The sequence below is a fragment of the Miscanthus floridulus genome, chromosome 17 (assembly GCF_019320115.1).
Source record: "Miscanthus floridulus cultivar M001 chromosome 17, ASM1932011v1, whole genome shotgun sequence".
Classification (NCBI taxonomy): domain Eukaryota; kingdom Viridiplantae; phylum Streptophyta; class Magnoliopsida; order Poales; family Poaceae; genus Miscanthus; species Miscanthus floridulus.
Window position 1 is genome coordinate 87,459,144 of NC_089596.1, and position 20,770 is coordinate 87,479,913.

The window sequence follows — 20,770 nt, forward strand, 5'->3', positions numbered from 1 at the left end:
CGGATAATAATAATAAAATAAATTATAGAAGTCCTCGATATTCCGCGAGACGAATTTATTAAGCATAATTAATCCGACGGCAGCACATGTACCGTAGATTTTTACTATAGCACCACATCATCAATTCATAGACACGTTAGCCTTAAAAAAATCGTCTCGCAAATTAATCGTAATCTAAATAATTAATTATTTTTTAGTCTATATTTAATACTTCATGCATGTGTCTAAATATTCGATAGGACATGGACTAAACTTTAGACGAGGAACTAAACAAAGCCTTACTCGCATATTGTGTAGAAAATCAGGAGATGCTACTCAACTCCAGTAGATAATCAGCCTGTTCGGCAGACCGTAAACAATCGTGGATTATTTACTGTTGGCCGGTTTGGTGTGAGAGAAAAATACTGTTCCAGCTTATAATCCACGATCGTATACGAGCAAACGAACAGGCTGAATAGTTGGTGCAGTAGGAGACAGTTTTCAAAAGGCAATCAGCCTGTTCGCTGGTTGGTTTATAGGCTGATAAGCTCGACTGGTGCTGATTTGTTGTGAGAGAAAAACACTTAGCCTGTTCGTTTGGTTGTGGCTCGTCGTAAACGATCGTAAATTTCCAGCCAAAACAGTATTTTTCTCTCACACAAACCAGCCAGCAGTACTTCTTCATGAACCAGCAACAATACGAACCAAACAGGCTGACTATTGGCTGGATGATAAGCCCTCAAACGAACCAGCTGAATGTCCGAAGTAAACAGCCAGCATGCGAAACAGCCAGACAAGCTGCTCGAATCGCTACTAAAGTGCTAATCTTGTTCTTTAGTACTCCTACACAAGAAGAAAAAGAAAGGAACTTTTTTATTTTACAAGAAAAAGAAAGGAACTTGCGAGTAGGTCGGCAGGAAACGTGTTGCACCTGGCCTCGCTCCATCCAAATCTGAATTATTAGCATATCGCCGTGTCCAAGATGGACATCTCGACTGGTGATGAGTTTGTTTGAAAAGAAAGATCACGCATGGATGATGAAGGGCGAATTAACGCATGAGCAGACAATCGTAATCCTGGAGCCGTATGGATGCTTCGCGGTCAATACCCGGGATGATTGATCAAGTCCAAAACAGACTACCGGCAAATATACTTTACAAGTATCTCAAAGATTTTGCGTGTGATTTATGCAGTCACTTGCGAGCTCATGATGGGAAGCTGGAAAGCACAAGGCCAGGGGGGGACAGGCGATATCTTGCCGATGGAGACGGCCACATGGAGCCTGGATACGTCGTCCCCAGTCCCGGAGCCGCAAGCTCCGATCGACGAGCGACAGCCAAACCCCTCAAGTCAATTGTGGCGTCCAGGCCAAGCGTTGGTTGCGCGGCGAGACCCTGCTGCTCCCAGCCAGCCCTCGTCGACGCTGACCTCCGGCCTGCCGTGTCTTTCACAAACTGGGAACGCGTGTTCATCCCCACCGTGGACACTCTTCCAAGATCCTAAGGCTGCCGAGCTCTGCGTACAAAAGAAAGGCCTGAGGTTCTGCCGTCGTGTGGACTGTGGACGGTGGTGATAGCATCTAACAGTGACATCTTGTGCTGATAGAGATCCCTGGCGCGAAAAAAAATTATTTTATGGAACGAAATGAATCAAAACATAATGATACAATGCAATACCAGCATGGAAACAAGTTATGCCTAATTCCTGATAACTCTGCCATCAAGGAAGGGGTGACACACAGGAATATAAAGCACGAAAGCAAGAGGGAAACACAGATACATGCAAGGATTACTTAATGCTATGGATAACCTAATGCTATGGATAACCAGGCACATCAATCTTGGGACTAAAATTATGGTCACAGCGTTAGCACAAAGATGCGATGCATTTGCAGTCCAAGTGTCATGCTCACCTGGCAACAGTCTGAAGATGGTGGCATGGTAGACGTGCGGCTGGCCAATCCAACGCCATATTGATTGTGACCACTTCTTACAACAGTTGCTTCATCGCCAACTGTTTTCTGTCAGCAGATACTTGCATGATCATACACTGAAAATAACCAAAACAAAAAATATATGCATATGAGGTTCACTGGTAATCACCCTACACCAAGTGATTTCTCAAAAAAAAAAAAATGTTCCACCCTACTTTCCAAAGAAATAGATTAAACGTTCTGCAAATCTACATGCCGTAAGTGTCAGCTTGATTTGAACTTTTGCTTTTGCTAGGACATACCTGTAATCCTAGAAACTTATATTCCTAAGCTGCAATCTGAATGTGAGTCTCCAAACTTGCTAATGAAATGCATTTTTCATAGCTAAAGCAACGAAATGTGTTTTGACATAGGGTGAGAGACAGACTAAAGCAAGCATCCTAATTTCAGTGTGCACCACAGAATCAATATACAGATTCTAGATGCAAGAACAATCAAAAGCACTAGAAAACAAAGCGCGGCGTTGTCGTGCTCCTGTGTGGAGTGCCTCCCATTGTGAAGCCATGTTTTTGTGAATCTCAAATGCAGTGGGGCAGAGGTTAGGAAGAGCGGATTGTGTCCAAATATAGTGTTAATGTCCTGATTTGTAATCTGAACTGTACATAAATATTTATGACTTGTTCTAGAAAAATGAAGTTCTAGAGTTATTTCTACTCCGGAATTGTAGAGCACTGAGTTTATCTGCATTGCATTGCTGAAAAAGAGTGTGGAGGTTAGATGAAACCAAGCATTTCATATTACAGGTGCCAATGTGACTGATAGCTCTTGGAAGTTGGAACCCTGATATACATACAGAGATAAATGAGAGCGTGAATAAAACATTTCATATTACAGGCGCTAAATTTATGTACTGTGAAACCTGTTGTTACCATACATGTAAGGGATTATCTAAGTACAATTGTTAGCAGAGCAGAACAGAATCAAGAGATCATGGATCACTCTTGCAAAGCGTATTATCAGCGAATCCTCAAATAAAGAAAGAGTCAAATGATGCATGAAGAAACATGAAGTAATTCATTGCCACAAGCTTTTACAAGGAATAGATAGCAGTAGTACAATATAACTAATATAGAAAAAACAAATGTGCAGAATGCTAATGTTTTTGGCTTGAATTTGCCTTTCAGCTTTCAGAAGATTTTTTTTCAGTGGTGCAGCTTGATTTCACTGGGTGATAACGGATAAGGTTATATATATATAAGTAAGAGCATAAAAAGCTCAGAACATTTGTTTCAGAAAATGTGGTCGATATAAGAGCATAAAACAAAATTGAAGTACTGATTACTGAAGGGTGGGATCGACTGAAACTAAAAACGTGCATCACTGACAAAGTACAGTTTGCTAACGGTCAGATATAACAGCTGCCTCTTTACCTTGAATTCAGGTTTCTCTTGAACCATTAGCAATTTTTAGCATGCAGGATGCAGCTCACATGAAAGAAACCTTGTGAGTGATAATCTTCTTAATATTCAAATGGATATCTTTCGTACATCTGGTAGTGATAACTGTGTTAACATAAGTCGCGTTTCTGCAATGATGTTTTTGGATAGAAAATGGAACTACTTATAGTATAACGCATATATAATTTGTTTCCTCCTTGCAGGGTACAATAAAAAAAAGTCTAAGATAAGTTAATTTGCCCCCAGAACTCCAAAAGTCATAAGTGGGAAACTTTAGTGGCTCATAGCCAAATACTACATCTATTCACTTCCCTAACGATTTGTTTGTCCATAGGATGGTCACATATACATGAGTTTAATCACTTGAAAAAATTCTGGGGCACTAAATCAGCAGAAACATTATTGCTTGCAAGATGTGCCTGGATATTATTCTTTTTTTAATTACCAATGGAACATCAGTATACAAGGTTTGTCTAACTGAATATATTGGACAATATTTTTTTTAGTCCTTTAATCCCAAAGTGCCAATTGATTCATCTGTGATTTAGCAAAGGAATATTAGTAATAAGAGAGACATACATGGAAAACCACATCTTCCAAGGTGGTCATACACGAGGTGAAAGCTAATCATATACAAACAACTAATTAGCATAATGATAGTGTGATTTATGTCCAAATCCTATGAACCAATATTCCTAAGGAAACCTGGAATAATTGATAAATGGAAACGAACTGCACGGTAATCTCCAATGTGTTAGTAGAGATTAGAAAGACTTCACCACTACCACAGGGCGCCACTGCAGCCGAGTAGGGAGCAGAGTAGGGTACCTTGATTTTATATCTCAAAAAATGTTAGTTTATAAGGTCAAATTCACAAGTCATAATACCATGAGCAGCACTTTATTGATCTGTGACTGGCAGTTATAAACCAAGATTTTTGCCTAATGCCTCTGGGTAGAAGTGCAGCATTTGAGTATTGTACAGTGCCTACTTACTGGTGTTTGATTGTGGTAGAAAATATAACATGATGCCCAAAAAAATAAGAGTCCTATGATGCAACCATTGCTAAGTTCCATTACTCAAAAATATGATTACTCAAAGACAGGGAAATTTCAATATTGATAATTCAAAGCTCGAGGTTATAAGCTGGGGAACACTTCATTTTCCAATTTTCGATAGGGTATTGTTGCCATTTATTGCAGATGGATGTAGCAAGGAAGAGCTAGTATGCATGCTATGCACATGATTTCCACCATATCACTTGATAACTTTTGTGGCTCAAGTATTTGTCAGTAGTTAGCCTAGTGTTCTTGTTTTTCTAAGTTACCTACTATAGATATTTACTATTCACTGTAATGTGTTTCCTTGGCAACCAAGTTGATCATGGTGCCTTGGCAACCAAGTAGGAATCATAGCATCTGCTTTATGCAGTTAGAATATGCTAAGGAGTAGGTACACCACTTGCCTATATATGCAGTGGTTAGCATCTTTGTATCACTAAGTCATTTTTGCAATACAATCCAAGCGGCCTGTTGGCCAAGCTGCCCTCCGGCAGCCAACAATTGGTATCTAGAGCCGGTTGAGAGATAGGGAAAAGCATGGCCACCTCCGCAGAGAGAGCAGCAGCAGCCGCCCCGTCGCCGAGCAGCGGGCGCAGCGTCTGGCCGCGGCAGAGGCCGCAGCCGTGCAGGCGCAGCAGGCCGCGGAGGCCGCAGCAGCAGCAGCTCGGAACGCGGCCGCCACGGCCGCGGCTCTGCGTCGAGAGTTGGTGGAGGAGGATCCGCCGCGCGATCGCCGCCCGTTTCCGCGGAGGAGTCCGGAGCGCGAGCGCAGGTAGACGCGGTCGCCCGATCGGGATCAGGATCGCCGCCGCGGACGGGCCAGGGGCCGCTCGCCGGTGATCCAGACCGTGTACAAGGACTCTGGCGCAAGTTCCACCTGGCCGATGCTCACCAAGACAAATTACCATGAGTGGGCCTCGATCATGAAGCTGAAGCTCCAGGCGCGGCAACTCTGGGATGCGATCGAGTACCAGGATCTGCCATACCATGAGGACAGGCGCACGGTGGAAGCGATCATCGCCGCCGTGCCGCAGGAGATGCAGATGCCGCTGTCCGAGAAGGGATCGGCCAAGGAGGCCTGGGACTCCATCGCCGCCGCACGGGTCGGAGTCGATCGGGTGCGCCGCGCCACGCTCCAGCGACTCCGCAGCGACTGGGAGAAGCTCACCTTCCGTCCACCTTCCGTCCGGGTGAGCAGATCGAGGACTTCACCCTTCGCCTGATGGCCCTGAAGCAGCAGCTTCTTCTCCACGGCGACAACGACATCGATGAAGAGCGCGCGGTGGAGAGGCTCCTGCGCGCCGTGCCGCCGAAGTACGCCCAGCTCCAGATCGCCATCGAGACGCTTCTCGACTTCCAGGACCTCACCATCGAGGAGGTGTCTGGGCGCTTGAGGACGGTGGACGACATGGAGGCGCTGGACGCGGAACCGGCCGCCATCGGTGGACTGCTGCTGACAAGGGGGCAGTGGCGTGCCAAGGAGAAGGATGAGGCTGCCGCTTCCGCGTCGGGCAAGGAACCACGACGTCGTCCACGCGGCGGCAAGAAACAACGCGGAAAGGGAAATCGCGGCGGAGGAGACAGAGGCGGTGGCGACAATCGCTGGGTGGACGACGACACCTGCCTCAACTGTGGTGATCGCGGCCACTGGGCGCGCGATTGCCGCCAGTCGCGCCGTGGTGGCGGTGATCGCGGCGGCGGTGGTGGCAACCAACGCGGAGGAGGCAACCGCGTTGGAGGTGATCGAGGTGGGCGGCGCGGTGGAGGACGTGGCGGTGCTGCGCACGTCGCAGAAGCAGAGGACGATGATGGTGCTTTGTTTTTCGCCCACGGCTTCCTCGAGCTTGACGAGAAGGACGAAGCCGTCTGCTCCAAGGCCACAGCCTCCCTTGACATCAACAAGCCGCGCGCGCGTGTCTTCCTCAACACCAGCGCCAACGAGGAGGCGCTCGACGGATGGTACCTCGATAGCGGGGCCACGCATCACATGACCGGCCGCCGGGAGCTCTTCGCCGAGCTCGACACCACGGCGCGCGGCACGGTGCGTTTCGGCGACTCGTCTCGAGTGGAAATCAAGGGGACCGGCTCCATCGTCTTCCAGGCCAAGAACGGAGAGCAGCGCGTCCTCCATGGCGTCTTCTACATCCCAGCGCTCCGGAACTCGATTATGAGTTTGGGGCAGCTCGACGAAGGAGGCTCCAGGGTGGAGATTGATCATGGAGTGCTCCGCATCTGGGACCGGCGTAGTCGTCTTCTCGCCAAGGTACATCGCGGGCCCAGTCGGCTGTACATCCTGCATTTGGAGGCCGCGCAGCCGGTATGTCTTGCCACCAGGAAGGAGGACGAGTCATGGAGGTGGCATGAGCGCTACGGGCATCTCAGCTTCGAGGCGCTGCACCAGCTCGGCAAGAAGGAGATGGTGAGGGGGATGCCGGTGATCAAGCATGCGGAGCAAGTCTGCGACACCTGCGTCACCACCAAGCTCCGCCGCAAGCCGTTTCCGCAGCAGGCGCAGTACCGCGCGCAGGCGCCCCTGGACCTCGTCCACGGCGACTTGTGCGGGCCGGTGACGCCGGCGACGCCAGGAGGGCGCCGCTACTTCTTGCTGATGGTGGACGACGCCACCCGCTTCATGTGGGCGGTGCTTCTGCCGACCAAGGATGCTGCTGCGGATGCCGTGAAGCGGGTGAAGGCCGCAGCAGAGAAGGAGACCGACCGTGAGCTCAAGGTACTGCGGACCGACAATGGAGGAGAGTTCACCGTCGGCGAGCTGGCGCAGTACTTCGCCGCCAAAGGAGTCAAGCGGCACTACTCTGCACCGCACTCACCGCAGCAAAACGGTGTTGTGGAGCGGCGCAATCAGACGGTCGTGGCGACCGCGCGCGCGCTCCTGAAGCAGAGGACCATGCCGGCCAAATTCTGGGGGGAGGCGGTGATGACGGCGGTGCATCTGCTCAACCGCGCGCCGACAAGAAGCTTGCAAGGCAAGACCCCCTATGAAGCCTGGCACGGACGAGCACCGGCGGTGAGCTACCTGCGTACATTCGGCTGCGTCGCCTACACAAGGGAGCTCGGGCAGCTGCGCAAGCTCGACGACCGCGGCAAGGCTGGGGTCTTCATCGGCTACGCCGAGAGCGCCAAGGCCTACCGGGTCCTCGATCCGGCGACGGGACGCGTTAAGGTGAGCCGCGACGTGGTGTTTGATGAAGGGCGCGGCTGGGATTGGTCCAATTCGGCCGCCGGGACGTCTGCTTCCGCCTCCAGCGACTTCGACATCGAGTTCTGGGGAGTCGACACAGACGGAGCTCCGCCGCGCGCGCCGTCACCAGCTCTAGGGGAGCACAATCCACAAGCCTCCTCTGCTTCACCAGCCTCCTCTGCTTCACCAGCAGCAGAGACCGAGCAGGCGGATCCAGTTGAGTTCGCGTCACCGCTCGAGGACGACGACGATCGCCTTGATGCTTCCTACGACGGCGAGCAGCTGCGGTACCGTACCATGCCCAACATCATCGGGGAAACACCCACACCGCTGTCGGCTTCACGTCTCTTCGCCGAGCTTCACCTCACGCACGCCGGCGAGCCGGCCAACTTCGCGGAGGCTGAAGGCGATCCTGCCTGGCAGGCCGCCATGGAGCAAGAGATCAAGGCAGTTGAGCAGAACCGCACTTGGGAGCTTGTGGAGCTTCCTCCCGGTCACCGGCCCATCACTCTGAAGTGGGTCTACAAGCTCAAGAAGGACGAGCAGGGCGCGGTCACCAAGTACAAGGCGCGCTTGGTGGCGCGGGGCTTCGTCCAGCAGGAAGGGATCGACTTCGACGACGCATTTGCTCCCGTGGCGCGCATGGAATCCGTCCGAGTCCTCCTCGCGCTGGCGGCCCAAGAAGGATGGCGCGTCCACCACATGGACGTCAAATCAGCCTTCCTCAACGGCGACCTCAAGGAGGAGGTGTATGTGAAGCAGCCGTCTGGCTTCACCGTCGCCGGGAAGGAGAAGATGGTGTACCGTCTGCGCAAGGCTTTGTATGGCCTACGGCAGGCTCCGCGAGCTTGGAACGCCAAGCTGGATGCCACCCTCAAGGAGATGGGTTTCCAGCAAAGCGACCATGAAGCTGCGATGTACAGGCGAGGAACAGGGGATGAGCTGCTGCTGATCGGTGTCTATGTTGACGATTTGATCATCACCGGTGCCAGCACTCAAGCCATAGAAGGTTTCAAGGCTCAGATGAAGAAGGTCTTCGACATGAGCGACCTCGGCCTCCTGTCCTTCTACCTGGGGGTTGAAGTACACCAAGATTCAGCTGGGATCACTTTGAGGCAAACCCATTATGCCAAGAGGATCCTTGAGCTAGGAGGCATGGATGCCTGCAACCCTGCCCATACACCAATGGAGGAGCGGCTGAGGTTGAGCAGGCAGAGCACGGCTGCAGAAGTTGATCCTACCCAATACAGAAGATTGGTGGGCAGCCTGCGCTACTTGGTCCACACAAGACCTGACTTAGCCTTCTCAGTAGGCTTTGTCAGTCGATTCATGGAGAGGCCGATTGCAGAGACCAAGTTGCCATCAAGCGCATCCTGAGATATGTGGCTGGTACTCTGGAATTCGGACTTCACTACACTAAGGCTCCAGGGAGAGCAAGGTTTGTTGGATACTGCGACAGTGACTTGGCTGGGGACATTGACACCAGCAAAAGCACTAGCGGCACTCTGTTCTTCCTGGGAAGCAATCTTGTGTGCTGGCAGTCAGTGAAGCAGAAGGTGGTGGCTCTATCTAGTTGTGAAGCTGAGTACATTGCCACTACCACAGCTGCAAAACAAGCTATTTGGCTATCCAGGCTGCTAGCAGACCTCCTTGGAAGGAATGTGGAAGTGGTCGAACTGAAGGTTGACAGTAAGTCTGCACTTGCTCTAGCCAAGAATCCAGTCTTTCATGAGCGCAGTAAACACATCAGAATCAAGTACCATTTCATCAGAAACTGCTTGGAAGATGGAAGTATCAGGGCTGATCACATATCCACCACTGATCAGCTAGCTGACATTCTAACCAAGTCTCTTGGAAGATCAAAATTTGAAGAGATGAGGGGAAGAATTGGGCTCAAGCACATCACTTCCAAGGACCACAAGGCTAAAGGGGAGAATTGTCAGTAGTTAGCCTAGTGTTCTTGTTTTTCTAAGTTACCTACTATAGATATTTACTATTCACTGTAATGTGTTTCCTTGGTAACCAAGTTGATCATGGTGCCTTGGCAACCAAGTAGGAATCATACATCTGCTTTATGCAGTTAGAATATGCTAAGGAGTAGGTACACCACTTGCCTATATATGCAGTGGTTAGCATCTTTGTATCACTAAGTCATTTTTGCAATACAATCCAAGCGGCCTGTTGGCCAAGCTGCCCTCCGGCAGCCAACAGTATTCATCAGCATATCAGAGGTTGATCTTTTGATCTTTTGTTTTTGTTATCCTTGTAAAGATGTTGTAGATCCAACTATCCAAGTCCAGAACTGGTAAACAGAACTGATTTGCCTTTGAATCTTCTTACTTTTTTTTCTTGAGATTTGTCTTACTGATATTGAATATGTAATGGCTGTACTGTTATTTTTATGTTTCATATATAAGCCATCAAGTCAATATTGTTCTTCTGTTTAATATTGTTTTCATGAACCGAGATTCGAGCGATTATTATATCAAACATTATGTAAGACTGAATGATAACATTCCAGTCTTTTTTTTTTTTGCTGAAAAACAAATATTCCAGCCTATAATTTGATTAAGCAAAAGTAATATTGCAACCAGAATTTTTTAATCAAGAAAAAGGCATGGCCTAGAGCAAGAATTCAAGCAAGAGAGGTCTTTCAACATAGCAATGAAATGAAATTTAGTACATGCTAATGAATCAAAGACCTATGTGTTGTATCAGAAGGCCTGGATATGCAAAGAATAACTGTCCGATAGACAGAGCTGAACCTTGTAAGCATTTGGTCGAGCATGTGGTGGGCGTCGTCCATGGCATTGTCCACCGCAGCTGCTGGGGCATTATCTGGAGCGTTATATGGCACGAGAGGGAGCACAGACGTACGGGGAAGCTGCGCAGTGTTGGCGCTGTTTGCCTTCTGTCTTGTGGCAGCGACGCTCACCTTCCCCCACGGCAGCGAAGACGTGGCGTGAGGAGGCGGCTGCTGCTCCCTTTTGCGCAGCCAAGTAGGGAGCACAGCAGGGGGGCAGGGGCGCCGCGCCCTGCAGCTGAGTCGTCGACCAAGGCGGCAGGGCGCCGCGCAGCAGAGCAGGGACGCCCGCCGAGCGGCTTACAGCCGGGGTCGGAGGCAGGAGGCCGGGGGCGGTACAGCGGGGCTGGGGAGCAGTGCCAAGAGTTTGGGACCGCGTGAGGTGTAGGCGTGGAGCCGCCGCGCCGAGTCGCCGAGCAGGGGGAGCTGGGAGCGCCGCCGCCCGCCTGTGCGCCTACGGGCTTCGAGAGGAAAGTGAAAGAGCTTGCGGGCGTGTAGGAAGAACCGAGCGGATTCGCGAGTACTCGCGACCGTTCGGATCGTGGATTGATGGACGAGGGAGCCGACTGATCCGCAATCGAACGGACAACGTCGCTTGCTTGTACGATCTAACGGCCAATATGTTTCCGGGTGACGTGGCGCTATCACGGGTCGGGGAAAGCCCGGGAGGAGGTGCAGGATACGTGGCCGTTTGAAATCCTAGATACGTGGCAAGATGATATGCCCGATTTCATGGTGCGGATTTCGTCTTTTAGAAGATTCCTTTAATTTTTCTTTTTCTTTTCTTAGAAACAGGCTCAACTCAGCTTTTATTTCATAATAATGAACAGATTAACAGGGGAATACAAAGATGGTTAATGTCAGAGAGCTGTTGAGCAGAGGCATGTGCCATGGAGTTTGCAGGCCACCACCACCAAGGCTGCATGGTTAAACCAACAGTCTGTTCGCTTGGTCGTATTTGGCTTATAAGCCATGGCTTATCAGCCAACGAACAGTATTTTTCTCTCACCAAACCAGCCAACAGTACTTTCAGTCATGGCTTATAAGCCAAACCAGCCCAAACGAACAGGGAGCAAGTGGGTGACAAATGGGAGAATTTGTTTTACCAGGGTGCTTCTGCTTGGGAGCTGACAGAAGTTCCGGCTGAAGTCAAAATTCGCCTGGTGAAGTTCTTGCCTTTGGGGGAGGTGTTTCAAGAGGGGAAATGGGTTAGTTTTCTGAAGTTGGGTTCCGAGTGGGGCATGTAATTGGTTTTTGAGCCCAGTGTGATGTTTTCTGGGGAGATTTCTTAGTTGTGTGCTTTGTAGACTTGTTGGGAAGGTGTTATCCACCTGGATGCTGTAAACGGTTGGTCATTGTTACTGCAAAGACCGGGGCTCTGCCCTAGAACTCTAAAAAAATGCAAAGTAAATATTCAAACCATCAAAATACTGGTTGATCACCTCAATTTCTTCCAGAATGGTGTCGATGCCTGACCTATTTCTTTCTTGTTCAGTTGTTCCTCACACCCGCCTCAACAATGTTCAGTTTTAACTAAATTCCCCTGCAGCTTGTGATCCTACGCAGTTTTCACAGCATTCCTGCAAGTGAGCGCCTCCACCTTTGGAGCATCAGGAATTATCAAGCCACCATGAGTTAGCCTGCAAGAGGCCTTGCTTAAGTAGAAAATGACACCTGCTAATTGCTGCCCCTCTGGACAAGCTGGCAGAAAATTTGCTGTGTGTTAACTTTCCACCATATATCTGTGGTGGTTCTTGCTGCACCTCCACTTCTTGCTTCTTACTGTTGCTCAGCTTAGCTGCCATGCTCAGCAAGTCTGCAGCTGCACCTCCTGAACTCATGTGACAGCAAGCTCTGGCTTCCACTCCTTATCGCCATGCTTCTTTATTATTTCAGTTAGTCCAGATTGCTCACATTCTGCATAGAAACAAGCTGTCATCTCCACCGCACAATATTTTCATGCAAGATATATTTCAAGAGAGTTCTTGGGTGTGGGTATAAATGCTAAATTATGTATTATATTCCACAGGGCCTAGGATCTGTATATGCCACTTGTGTAAAGTGTGCTTAATTGGCTGGAAACCATGCAGCCATCTCAAGTAAAGACACGTCTTTGGTGGTAAAGGTCTAACTCCATCGGGAGCTTCTACTTCTTTCACATTGGTTGATGGTCAGTCAAGGAAGGGGTAGCTTATCCCTAGGCTATTGTTGTCATTGCTCTGCAGCCAGAGCCAATAGGCCGACCAAACAGAGTAACAACCATGCTTCTCAAAAGCCCAAGCTGTGAAGTTATGAAAAATATTAAAATATATTTGGAAAATATCATAAGTAAACTTTCCACAGAAAGAACATTTTGATTCCTAGACTTCAGACATAGCGCACTTTCTACAAATGCAGAATAATATCATTGCCTTTTCATACAATTGATTTATGGGCACCATGGCAAACCCAATCGCTTTCTACCAAACAATAATTTGTTCAAGGGATTTCAAAACAGAGCGGCGGCATGATGGCCTGGAGTGTCTTGCCTCTTGAGCCATGTGGTGGCTTCAGTCAGAGTGCAGTGTCTTACAGCTAGGCGGCTCATACATCAGTCTAGAGAAGGACCCAAACTCCCTATGAGCCACACAGGAGAGGATATTTCTTAGATACAAGATGGATTAAATGAGGTTTTGTTCTCTTTGAAGAGGATGAAAAGGCAGGGAAGGTGATACATTAAGCATCAATCAACTTATTAATGGCATGGCATTGACTGCAGGTGTGGAGCAGAGCCATTTGATTGCTTTCATGAATTGCTGTGATCTTTCAGTTCTGTCAAACTCGTAGCTTTACAAGTGCTACAGATGGTAAAAAAGATTCTACAGGAAAACAATCTAGAAATAACAGCATGGTTGAATGTATTGTAGAAACAAATGGAGAACCTTTCTAAACATGAAACTTGGAAAGCAGGGAAAATTTCAGTGTGATGGTATAGCTCAAGTAACCTGAAGTTAAAACTGTTAATGTAACACTTTAAACAAAAGAAGCATTTTTAAAAGGCAGATTAATATCTTATCTGATTATTTGCATAAGGCAAGGGCTAACCTGTATTGATTACACCCTCAGCTGTTGTCCATGGATTTAACTGCCACTTTTCAGGTTACTGCTTTCCATTCCTTGTCCATAGGATGGCAGTGTGGAAGTGGAGGAAACAAATGGAGCCAACAGTGTACTGCACTAGGCGAGCTCAGAGCCATCATAGAGAAGTCCCTTCATCAGGTTAATAAATCTCTATGTGAAAATTATGTTACACCCTTCGCTTTCTGAGAATCATCACAATCACCCCTGTCATTGCCAATGCCCAAAATGCAACGCAGCTTGACATCTGGAGCAATGCCTGCATGACGCATACTCTCATACATCATACAAGCTTCCTTCTCATCCCCCGTTTTAAGGTATCCAATAATGAGAGCTGTGTAGGTTACTACAGTAGGTTTAAGCTTTCTTTTTTCCATTTCTTCCATCATCAAGCGTGCACCATCCATTGCAAGCACTTTACTATAACCATCAATCATACAAGTATATACAAAAGCATCTGGGAACACACTACTTCTTTCCATTTCTCTGAGCCATTCATTAGCAGCCTTCATATTTAAACGCCTACAATAGCAAGCAATGATAGATGTGTACAAAACATTGTCAAGTAACAGGTCTTCCCCAATCATATCCCTAATCAATCCCATAGCTTCAGGAAGTCTATCATCATTACACAGCCCATTTACGAGGCTAGAATATGTAAATGTGTTAGGTTTTACGCCTTCATCCAACATCTTACGGTACAACCTTAAGGCCTCCTGCAACTTCAGAGCTTTCACGAAGCCATCAATAATAATACTGTAAAGGACAACATCAGGAACATAGCCCCTCTTTATCATGTCTGCAAAAAATTTCCACACATCACTATATTTGTTGGTCTTGCAAAGGCCATTGATAATAACTCTGTACATGCAAAGGTTTGGGACTATTCCCAATGACTGATGTATTCTATCCAGGAATAGGAAGGCTTCACCAACTAGCCCTTCTTTGCTAAAGCTGTCAACTAGGATTGTGCATGTCACAATGTTGGGACTCAACCCATTTTCAAGCATGAGCTCAAACACTCCCAATGCATCTTGAAGGTTTCTATGTCTACATAATGCGTAGATCAGACTGGTATAATTGTAAACATCTGGAGAGATATCATGATCAATCATGTCAAACCAAAGGTCAGAGATGGCCTTGAGATCTAAATGTTGGCAACAACCATGAAGAATGATGCTGTAATTTATCTGGTCATGCTCAAAACCTTGGTCTTGGAGGTTCTTGAAAATCTTTAATGCCAATGCAACCTGTCCAGTTTTGCAAAGGCCATGCAGAAGTGAACTGTAACTCACTTGATTAGGACATATTCCATTTCTTGCCATTTCATCAAGCATGTCATAACCTTTCAATAAATCCCCATATTTGCATAACCCATCAACTAATATGCTGTAGCTGTGGACATCTGGGACAAACCCACATTTCTTCATCCCATGAAACACTTCTAGAGCTTTGTCAACCTGACCCTCGCTACAGAAACCATGAATCACAGCATTGAAACAATAATTGCTGCAAGGGCCTCCACTCTGAGAAAGAATTTGAAGAAAGTCCCATGCAGATGTTACCTGTCTAGAACGGCAAAGCCCATAGAGGTAAGTTCCATATGTTGTAGCGTTCGGTCTCACACCATTTGATTCCATTTCACAAAGAAGCTCAAAAGCTTCATCTAAGCATAACCTCTCTCCATGTGTGTACATACTCATCAAAATTGAATAAGAGCAGACATTGGGTGAAGGACCACAACTTTTCATGTCATCAAATAAACTCCTTGCATACATGATCTGATTCCCCTCGACTAAACACTTCAGCAAGAAATTGCACAAACGTCTGTCAACACCAAAGTTCTTGACCTCAACATAAGTGAGAAGAGCATCCTCAAACATTGACGACTCTACAAAAATACGGATGACTGCAGCATAAACTTGTAACAGCGTCATTGACTGACCCAAATTGCTGACCAACATAGGAGCCAACTCAAACAACTCTGACCCAGCATTTCCACAGTAATCAACAATGCTCTGAATCAAGCACCGGGCCTCTCTGATTCTCCGCGGCAAGAATGCCTGCACAAGCAAAGCAAACAGACTAACTGACTGAGATGGCCCGTATAACCTCACACACTCCCTGAAGCTTATATTTCTGGCAGCATCCCAATTCGAGGCCCGCACTGCTAGTGTGATCAAGGGAAGCAAACGACGACTTCTATAATCACCGTAAGCAGAACTCTGACTGGGCTCTTCATTATCAGAGCTGTTCAACCAACAAGCCTGAGAGGACAGGTGCAACACTGGGGGATAGCTCCTGATCACAAGGGCTCGGCGCAGAAACAATGGGACCGCTTGACGCATAGACAAGGGATGCTGATCCCCTCCTTACATTGACAGTACCAGCAGTGAGTTGTGCACGAACTACACTTCATGGACCAATATTACTTGAAAAGTCGACAAAAAGGACCACCTGAGAGAGAAGAGGTCATGGTTTCCGAGTTACATCAAATTCTCGTTCAAGAAAACCCAATAAAAGAAACATGGTCACCATAACTGTAAATTGTCAATAGCTGTAACTAAGTCATGCTTGAAGCAACAGATCCACCCTTTCTACTCCTAAAAAACATATATCTAGCATAGAAGTTTCTCAACAAGACAACAACAGCCTGTAGACTAAGACTAAGAAAAAGAGGTGGATGGACAGACGCTCAACTAATTGATGCAATCAGTGGCTGTAACACGTGGCCGGGGTAGGGGAGGTCGGCGGCAGTGGAGGAGGTGGCTAGGCAGGAGGCGCGGGGGCAGGGGAGGGGGCGACGGCAGGGAGAGGGAGGGAGGAAGGGGATAAGCCCTTAGGCTATTTCTTTCTTAATTTCAAATGAGTACAATACCCCTATATTTATAGTCCCTAATGGACTTGTGTCTCAAGCAACTACGGGAGATATCCTTATAGATTGGATTTCCCTTTCCTAAATAAACCAAACTCTAATCTCCTAATTTATTTCTATTTCTATTTTCCTAATTCCTTCCAAGGGAAGAAGGCACCGAGCCGCCGCTGCTGTTGCGTCGGCGCTGGTCACGGGCGCGCCCCCTCCTGGGCCGCGGCTGGCCCATTGGCCATGGGCTGGAGAGGTGCCATCAGGCGTGTGACAGTGGCGGACTTAGGATTTAGTGAAGACTATGACCAAATTTTAATAGCGAGAAGCCGAAAACTACAACCTTTAAGGATTTTTTTAAACCTATTGCTCTTAATACATCAATTTTCAGCAGGAGTCTTTGTATTCACTTCATTTTTTCCAAATCTCACTAATTTTAGGTTTTCCAAATCTCAGTAATTTTAGGAATAAAGTCCTCATGTTTCAGCAAAGCATTTTCAAAGTATTACTATCCAATAAATAAAACCATTGTACTTAACAAGATTAGTATAGATTCTTCATGACTGAAACAGAAAGCAAGCAGCCATAATCGAGGATACTTTACCAGATCATTTTTATTCCGGCGGAGTAGAATAGTAGATGACACCCAGGAGCAGCAATTGGCCTAAAGACAAGGCCCGGGGAGTCTCAACTCTCAACAGCAACATTGCCGAGGCCGGACACAGCTGTCTCCGGTCAGATGGGAGCTCGGCTTGTTTGCGGACTCGGTCACTCAAGGTCGGGGGCTATGCCGGCGCCGCCGCATCCGGGCTGGACTCACTGGCAATTGGCTGAAGATTGAGAGTATTGCGGACTCGGTCACTCAAGGTCGGAGCGGCAGCCGCGAAGGACTCAACAGCGCCGCGGCTTGGCTCGAAGGCTGTCGTAGTGGCCCCAATGGCCTCCGGTCCGCCGCCCCGCGCCCCGCGCAGCTTCAATGATTCGCTGCACGGCACAGGTCTCCTGCTCCCCGCCGCGGCAGGCAGCGAGAGATGGAGGCGAAGACGCAAGGGGAGAGGCGAGGCGGACGTTGCGGGGCAAACTTCCGCTCCGTATGCCCTTTCACCCACGACGTGCACGGAAGGGGACCAGGGGAAGACGGCGGCGGCGGCGCGGGTGAATAACGCCGCTAGCTGCCTGCTATGGAGCTGGGGAACTTGGGCATAGACTGTCTCCGGCGAGTAATGAGCACTCAAACCTAAATAGTCACGAAGAGACCCAAAATTAGGCTTAACACATTATTTATACGAAAGCTGTATTTTATGTTGTTTGACAAGCTCAACTTAAATATAGACATCATCTTTTTTGAAAATTTATTTACAGAAATGATTTTTTTTTATCTTGTTGTTGGAGAAGATGCCGAATATGTATAGAACTTTTGACTATAGCGCTATCTAAAGAACGAATAAGACTGGTATGTTGGGTGTTATTGTTGTTGTCGAAGATAGTCTTAAACACGAGTGAGACGAGTCTCTGCCGCGCGCACAGTCTGTTTTTTTTAAGGATCGGATTTTATTGATAATAGTAAAAACACGTGCGTTGCAACATGATCTAATATGCCTGAAATCCGACTCCCTTCCATCTCCTACTGCGGCCTGCGCAACCACATCCTAGCGGCCGCGTTGCCGCGTTGGCGTTGTTCCTCTATGTGGTGCTCCAGCCTATTTGGTTGGCTGATTCGTATCGTTGCTGGTTCGTGAAGAAGTACTGTTGATTGGTTTGTATGAGAAAAAATTACTATTCCGACTGAAAATTTACGATCGTTTACGATAAGTCATAGGCAAAAGAACAGGCTGCTCACCGACTGTGTCCTCGTGGACCCGAGCATCGAGATGGACGAGCTCTTCTGATCCATTTCCCGGCACGACGTGGCTACTCCCGTGGGACTTCTTCCTCCTGGCGATACGACAACATGCTGGAGAATAAGGTGTTCAGGGCCGATGTGCGGACGACGCAATTGCCGACGTTTGTATACCTTCACCTGGACCACGACCACGACCACGACCACGACCACGAGGACAAGGCCATGTTCGATTGACAGAATTTTGGCTGAAACTGGCTGAAAAATACTGTTCTGACTAAATTATTGTGAGAGAAAAATACTGTTTTGATTAAAAAAAAATCAAACAAACCGAATATAAGGTAAACCGAACGGGCCGAGACGCTCTTATGCACTGACTACCAACGGCTGCTGTCGAACATGCAGTGGCTGGTCATGAGGACCAACGTGTACACCGTGCCGGGGCTGTTGCTGGCCACGATGTTCCAGCAGGAGCTCGACATTCTGTTCCCGAAGCGTGACACTGTGACAGAGGATGATGAGCCCAAAGCTCATCAAATTATTCAATTTGGTTTAATTTATTTGATGCAAAGAAAAGCAAGATGAAGGATGCAGCTCCATCAATCGTTGCTCATTTGCCAGCCAAGCTAATATTTGGAGATAATTTTCTCATGAAAACTGAAAAAAGAAGCAGAGAAATTATATTGGTATTGGCTCTACTCTACTGGAATTCAAAGAAAAATTGCTGACCACCTAATTGGCATTGTTCAAAGGCTTACTTTCTTTAACTGCGCCGGTGCCATATACACGTGTGCATGTGTCAAGCGCAAGGAGGAGGAGACATGTACATGCACGAGGTCAGAGTTAGTTGTTTAATATTCAAGTTTTAGTCTAGGTGCTAGCTGTTTTTAGTTTCTTTACTATATGTCAGGCCCGTTTAGATCCAAACTTTTTTGGATTTTGGCTACTGAAGCACTTTCGTTTGTATTTGGTAATTAATGTCTAATTATGAACTAATTAGGTTCAAAAGTTTCGTTTTGTGATTTCTCACCCAACTGTGTAATTAGTTTTTTTTCGTCTATATTTAGTACTCCATACATATACCATAAGATTCGATGTGACGAGTACTGCTCAAAATTTTTTGGAATCTAAACAGGCCCTCGGTCCGATTAGGAGCTCGGAGATATCCTGTCCCAGTGTCCCTGCGTACACCGTCCGATTAGGATTAGGAATTTGGTGTCCTGTGCCTGCGTGCACTTTGGTCGAACCAGGTTCAATTGGAATTGTTTCCTACCTATTGAGAGATAGAGTTGTAGCTGCAGTCCTTTTGATTTATTGGCTGGTTTTTAATTTGTTCTTCCACGATCCAATACGTTTTGGAATCGAACTCTGTATCACGCTAAACAAGAGCTATTCTAACTCGTATGGGTACGGGTTATATATGTACAGTAAGTTTGAACGGAAGAAACTCTCCATTGTCCGGTAGTCAGAGGGAGCGGACAAAAAAAATGAGTTGAAATTTTGTCTCTTTATTATTAGGTATAGATTGAACGCTTACAACCAAGTCCCCTAACGGGGTACCCCTAAAAGAAAATAAAATTACACATAAGTCCATTACAGGAGCATCCAGTGCCCACCGCCATCGCCGACCATCACTGCCGCAGCCTGGTCCTCCTCCATCTCCCGCAATGAAGAAGATCCAGAATGAAGCTTCCTGCCGATTCCCGATTCGACAACGAGTCTTGATTTTTGAAGCCCATCAGCAGCACACCGTGTTCTTTAACCGTTGAATGCCCCGGGCAAACCCCACTTTCACCAGAAACAGACACCAGTCGCATCACCGACGAGCTCTGGCGAACAAGCAACAATCCCACAAAGGGGATCCAAGAACACCAGCCCGCATACAGGAGCAAGTGGATCCATAACCTCCAAGGGAAACCTCCTTGGAGGGACAAAATCCAGGTGAAAACACCACCGATAAAAGCACCAAGTCTCCTTCGAACAACAGCCATGTTGTAGGTCACGAATTCGGCGTTGCCATTGACAAGAAGGCCACAGACAACCCAAAGAAGCACACAGAAGATCCGATCGATGCCAAACCTCCTGCAGATGATACTGTCGCACATGTGGTGTTTGGATCCAGCGACTAAAATTTAGGAGGTGTGTCGGGAGGATGTTGCATGGGGTATTCGAATACTAATAAAAAAACAAATTACATAATCCGTCAGTACTCCATGAGACGAATTTTTAAGCCTAATTAATACGTCATTAGCACATGTTTACTGTAGCACCACATTGTCAAATCATAGACTAATTAGGCTTAAAAGATTCGTCTCGCAAATTAGTCGTAAACTATGCAATTAGTTTCGTAATTAGTCTATATTTAATACTCCATGCATGTGTTCAAACATTCGATGGGACAACGACTAAAATTTAGGAGGGGCAACCAAACACCACCTAAGAAATCTCAAGGGCATTTGTACTAAATAAGATGGGCATTCTGGAGGTACAGGACCAACTTGTTACCCTGAGGCTAGGG

General features: G+C 47.4%; 1 protein-coding gene across 4 annotated transcripts; it reads right to left on the reverse strand.

Annotated features, from left to right (window-relative positions):
* Positions 1-807: 807 nt before the first annotated feature.
* Positions 808-17,605, reverse strand: LOC136516250 (pentatricopeptide repeat-containing protein At1g63070, mitochondrial-like). Of its 4 annotated transcripts, none has more exons than XM_066509609.1 (5): positions 17,017-17,605; positions 13,517-16,006; positions 11,875-12,349; positions 1,892-2,028; positions 808-1,494 (listed from the first exon to the last, which is right to left on the reverse strand). In XM_066509609.1, exon 2 carries the CDS (start codon positions 15,895-15,897, stop codon positions 13,714-13,716), a length of 2,184 nt encoding a protein of 727 aa, XP_066365706.1. In that variant the 5' UTR covers positions 15,898-16,006; positions 17,017-17,605; the 3' UTR covers positions 808-1,494; positions 1,892-2,028; positions 11,875-12,349; positions 13,517-13,713. The 4 variants fall into 4 exon arrangements, with proteins under 4 accessions (XP_066365706.1, XP_066365705.1, XP_066365704.1 ...); XM_066509608.1 differs by having other exon boundaries at positions 809-1,590; positions 11,909-12,349; XM_066509607.1 differs by having other exon boundaries at positions 810-1,590.
* Between the last annotated feature and the right edge of the window lie 3,165 nt (positions 17,606-20,770).